Source organism: Poecilia formosa, unplaced genomic scaffold (genome assembly GCF_000485575.1).
Source record: "Poecilia formosa unplaced genomic scaffold, Poecilia_formosa-5.1.2 Scaffold997, whole genome shotgun sequence".
NCBI classification, from domain to species: domain Eukaryota; kingdom Metazoa; phylum Chordata; class Actinopteri; order Cyprinodontiformes; family Poeciliidae; genus Poecilia; species Poecilia formosa.
The window spans coordinates 16417-22107 of record NW_006800936.1 but is presented as its reverse complement, the minus strand read 5'-3'; the positions used below and the strand labels follow the sequence as shown (position 1 = coordinate 22107).

The 5691-nt window shown below is 40.7% G+C and overlaps 1 protein-coding gene across 3 annotated transcripts in view; it reads left to right on the top strand.

Annotated features, from left to right (window-relative positions):
* The window catches only part of LOC103132326 (GTPase IMAP family member 4-like), a 14947-nt gene that overhangs the window by 3339 nt on the left and 5917 nt on the right, over positions 1-5691 (top strand). Inside the window, exon 2 of one of the 3 annotated variants that reach the window (XM_007544110.2) lies at positions 1672-1744. In XM_007544110.2, coding sequence (XP_007544172.1) covers positions 1726-1744 — 19 coding nt within the window. In that variant the 5' untranslated portion in view covers positions 1672-1725. Of the gene's footprint in view, positions 1-1654; positions 1745-4197; positions 5644-5691 lie in introns of those variants that run through there. The other 2 variants (XM_007544109.2, XM_007544111.2) reach the window with 2 other exon arrangements.

Genomic DNA, 5691 nt, shown 5'->3' with positions numbered 1-5691 from the left:
ATACTGGTTCTAGTGAGAACGCGAGCAGCAGCGTTCTGGATCAGCTGCAGCTGTTTGATTGATTCATTAGTCAGACCTGTGAAGATGCTGTTGCAGTAATCAATACGGCTAAAGATAAACGCATGGATGAGTTTCTCTAGATCCTGCTGAGACATTAGTCCTCTCATCCTGGAGATGTTCTTCAGGTGATAGAAGGCCGACTTTGTGACTGTCTTAATGTGGCTCTGAATGTTCAGGTCAGAGGTCATCACTACTCCCAGGTTTCGGGCTGATCGCTGGTTTTCAGTTGTAATAACTGAAGCTGAGCATTGATTCTAGTTCGCTCCTCTTTAGGTCCAAAGATAATAACTTCAGTTTGTTTCTGTTCAGCTGGAGAAAGTTTTGGCACATCCACACATTTATCTGTTCTCAGCATCTGTTCAGTGATTGGATGGGGTCAAAGGTCACCTGGTGACATCGTGATGTAGAGCTGTGTATCATAGTCATGGTAGCTAATCCTATTTCCTGCTATAACCTGAGCCAGCGGGAGCATATAGATATTGAAAAGAAGGGGTCCTAGGATTGAACCTTGGGGTACCCCACATGTGACCTTTGACCTCTCTGATGAGAAGTTTCTGACTGAAACAAAGAAATCCCTGTTCTTTATGTCAGATTCAAACCAGTGGAGCACTGGACCGCAGAGTCCGACCCAACTCTCCAGTCGATTCAGTAAAATGTCGTGGTCAACACTGAGGTCCAACAGAACCAGCACTGTGGTTCTCCCACAGTCTGTATTTATATGGATGTCATTGAACACTTTGACTAGGCCGTCTCCGTGCTGTGCTCACCACAGCACGTTATGATTAGCTCCAGACAAGACGCCGAGCAAACACGTGGCGTCACAGAAACACCATCTTCTTCTTCTTGTTAGTTTTACTGGTGATTGGCAACAAACTGTTAGTAGCATTAGCGCCACTTACTGGTATGGAGTGTGGTTCGAGCAAACACCATGTCTTAGGGAAACTGACAAACCTATCTTTGAATTTGACTAAAGTGTTTAATTAACATTGTATTTTTAACATACAACACCAACATTGGTATTCTAACATTTTTAATTATGCTCTGTAGATTTCGATTCATTCCCTTAAAGATTTGTTATGGAAAGTATTTTTTTTCTTTTCATTTAATATTGTCTTTAAATGCTGGATCTCTAAGATGCAAATACAAGTAAAATGTCTTTCCTGGGAACAAAACTGTATTGTACAATTATTTTGCGGTAGTTTACTGCCTGTCATCAGTCTTGATTGTGACAATAGAAGAAGACATCAGTTTAACAATATTCTACTGTATTTTCTAATAGCAGTATCTTACTGCTGGAATTCTGCTGTAAATTTAGAGCCATTTCTAAGAGTGTGGATTAGACGTTGGTATTTCAGTCACTAGTAACCAATCTTTTCAACATTGGTTACTTGACTTGAACTGGATGATTGATTGATGGTTGAACATTTCTCAACAACCACCATCAGTGTATGGATGTGTGTGTGTAAGAATGGATGAATGGCTGGTTAAAGAGTAAAGTGTTTTGGAGTCCTCTGACTTGATAAAGTGTTATACAAGTATAGGTTGTTTACCATTTTGAAAGCCAAAAAGTTTTTTTTCTCTCTGATTTTTTTAGCGTCTCTCCTCTGACAGGGAGCTGATTTTCTGGTCCAGTTTCTGGTCGGGTCCACGTGACAGAGACGCATCATGGCTGCTGCAGAACCTGGTGAGTTTAGTTAAACCTCATGAATTATTATGCTGCTGTTTGAAGCAAGGCTAAATATGGATGTATATTTATCGTATTCATGTAGAAACATTTTTATTACTTTGTGTTTCTTTAGTCGTCAGTTGTGCTGATGCAGACCAGACATTATTTAAAAGTTCCTGTTTATCAGGAAAATATTTCATTTTGTTTTAGTTGTAGACAGGAAAGTGTTGGAAGGCCTAAACATATTTTCAATGACCTTCACTGGCTTGTTTCGTCTTTTTTTTCCAAAAATATGCAAATCAAGTATAGCAGCACTCTGCCAATAATAATAAACATCTTCTATACACATCAGGATGGAGGTGTGAGAAAAACTATCTTAACAGGTAAGAATGAGGGACGGAAGACTGACTATCGTCAGAGCAGAGGGTGGGGGTGATTGTTGTGACATAATCACTCAATAACGGAAATTTACAAGAAAATAATAGTATGGGAGCATGCTGGGACTGAGTTTCCCAGCCAAAACAGGAGAGTTGACAGGTATGTATTTTCCATAGCAAATTCAGTTAAAGACTGTTTTTTTCAATGACTGCGCAGTGGTTGTATCATTGCTTGTAATGAGGTAGCATAAACTACAAAACCAAAGGAAACATGGCATTTCTTACAGAGCTGATAACAGATACCTGATCATTGATACCAGGCTGATAACCTGGCCTGGGATGTAATCACAGCAGAACTGGTAAAGAAGGCCCAACAGAGACTCTTTTTCTCGAGGGTCTTCAGGAAGAACAATATTTCTCAAAAGCTGCTGGTGTCCATCTATCAATGTTCGATTGAAAGCATCACCTGCCATTGTTTCTGTGGTTGGTTCTCCAGCTGCACAGCAGCACAGAGGAAGACTCTCCAGAGAATTATAACATCTGTCCAGAAGACCATCGGCTGCTCTCTGCCATCTCTTTAAGATGTCCACAGGTCCCGTTGCCTCAGGAAAGCCAAGAATATTTTAGACTCCTCACAGGGTTGCTGTGGTGGTGCAGGGACAAAGCACAACCCATGTATGGAGGCCTTAGTCCTTGTGCCGGTGGTTGCAGGTTTGATTCCCGGCCTGGTGACATTTGCCGCATATCTTCCCCTTCTCTCATTACCCTCTTTCCTGTCAAACTACTTTCAAATACTAGAGGCAAGAAAACCCTTAAAGAAAAAGACTCCTCTCACACCAGTAACAATTTGTTCCAACTTCTTCCATCTGGCTGCAGATACAGGAGCATTAAAACAAGAACAAACAGACTGAAGAACAGTTTATACCTGGTAGCCATAAGGGCATTAAATTATTACTCAACTTCATTATAATGCATGTAATTTTATTGCATGGTTTCTATAATGACAAGGCATATTATTATAATTATAAAATAAAACATTTTTGACCTCCATATTTGAAAGACTGAACTACAGGAGGATGATCTCGAATCTCAGCAGGTCTGATTGTACACACCACTGTACACCCAACACACACTCCATTGGTAGATAATCATTATCCATATCCAGGTTCTTCACCTCAATGGACCTTTCATGCTGAGGTATTGCAGTAAGAACACTGCGTCGGTTACTTATCCATTTGAGAAGTTGAAATTCGCCTTTCTTGCACAAAGCACTGAGTCCTTGGTATAACAACACAGGTTCCTCTTCTGTGCTTACAGAGACCAAACAGTCATCCACATAAAAGTTGTGAAGCACAGCATCAATGACATTTGGTCTAAGCAGCTGTTGATTGTCTTCTACACACCTTCTCAGTGCAAAACATGCACAGTTTGGAGATGATGTAGCTCCAAAAAGGTGTGCAACCATTCGGTACTCCACCAGATGCTGCTCATACTCTCCATTTGGCCACCAGAGGAATCTCAACAGATCAGAGTCAGATGGTGGTACTCGGACCTGATGAAACATGGCCTCAATGTCCGCCATGATGACAACAGGTTCATTTCTGAATCTGGTGATGAATCAATGAACTAGTGCGGTTTGGACCTTGTAAGAGTTGAGTGTTTAAAGATTTTCCTCCAAATGTTGCACCATAGTCAAACACGACTCTTATCTTCTTATGAGGATGATATACTCCATGGTGTGGTATATACCAAACTTTCCCATCACACCGTTCAAGATTTTCAACTGAGACTCTGCGTAGCCCTTGGAAATGATGTCATTCATGAAGTTAGTGTAGTCAGAATGGAATTGATGGTTTTTGGTAAACTTCCTTCTGAGATTCAACACACGCTGTTCAGCCACTTTCTTATTGTTGGGCATTTTCAGATCTTTGTGTCTCAGAGGTAAAGCGATGGTGTAATGACCGTCTTTCAACTTAACTGATTCTGTAACCAGCTCCATGAATTGATTATCTTCTCTGGACCATCCAGGTTGTTCATCTTGAGAACATTCAGGAAAATCGACTTTCAGTTGTTGTTGCCACAAGTCTTGCTTCCAACCACCTTCTCTTGACCCATTGTCTGTAGAAGGATGCTTGTATGTCTCCCAATGACATGTAATCTGTTCATCAGTTCTTCAGTACAGAATGATGCAGAGCTTCCAGGGTCTAAAAAAGCATATGTTATTATTGTCTTCTGGCTCTTTGTAGACTTCACTCTGACTGGTAAAATAGAGAGAGCACAGCCATGCTCACCGGCCCCAGTTAGATCACTGGACTGAGCAGAGATGGAGGCACTTCCATTTGTTGTCTCCACTTCCTTCTTCTTATGGACTGGAGCAATTTCCTTTTCTTTGGAGAAGACATGAAGCATAGTGGGATGTCTTAAGCTACACACTTTACAGTTATGCCACCTTTTACAGTCTTTGCTGATGTGCCCAGTGCATAAACAGCCAAAACCCCATTTTCTTTCAGAAATGTCATCTTCTCCCCATGTGTCCTCCTTTCCAATAGAGGGCATGTGTCCAAGGAATGTCCAGCTCCACAAAATAAACAACTCTTTATGACAGCTGTCTCTCTTCCTTTCTTTACTTCAGGGTCATCTTTCTTCTGCATATCTCCAACAACAGTAGCAAAACTACTTCCTTTTATCTTTAATCGCTGCTGTGATTTATAGACTCCAACATCCTTCTTTGGTCTAGATGAAGAATCTTGGATATCACCAAAAAGTGGATCACTGGCGATCTTCACTTGTCTTTCTACAAACTGAACAATGTCACCGAAGGTGGCTCTTCTTTTGAACTTCTCCTATAAATCACACACATCATTTCTCTATCTCGCAGTTTAAAAGGCAATTTTTTGATAATTGTTTGCATATTGGCAGGAACATCCAACTCATGCATACATCCATTGTTTTCCATCACATTGCAGCATTCTCTGAGCAGAAAGCTGAATGCTTGCAAAGCCTTTACATCTTCTGCCTGCAAAGCAGGCCAGGATAAAACTTTATTCATGTATGCACCAATTATCTTCATTGAAGAACCAAAATGTTCTTGAAGCAAAGATTTAGCTTTAGCATATCCAGAATCATTAGGCATATGAACACAGTTTCTCACTAGGTCACGAGGCTGACCTCTAGTGAACTGCTCCAGAAAGTAGACAGTCTTTGGCACTGTGAGCCTTTGTTTCAATGCTGTGTTCAAACGCTGTCATGAATGTTTTAAACTTAAGTGGATCACCAATTTCATTCTGTCTTTCCAACACACTTAACAGCTGTTTATTTTGATCAGGTGACAATGAATGTTTATGATGCGATGATTGTGGCTGTGATTGATGAAACATTCTATCTGTTGGAATTTCAACTTGTGTTTTAATCTTCACCAGTCAGTGTCAGTCAGTGTGTCTGGATTTTGTTTAACTTTTGTGTCTTTAGGTTGTGCTCCCAGATGAGAGTAAGACTGAAAGGTTGGAGTTTTATCATGACATTCAGTTCCAGCTGCTGTAGGTACAAATGTTTCTGCATCAACATCCATCCATCCATCCTCCCTCCCTT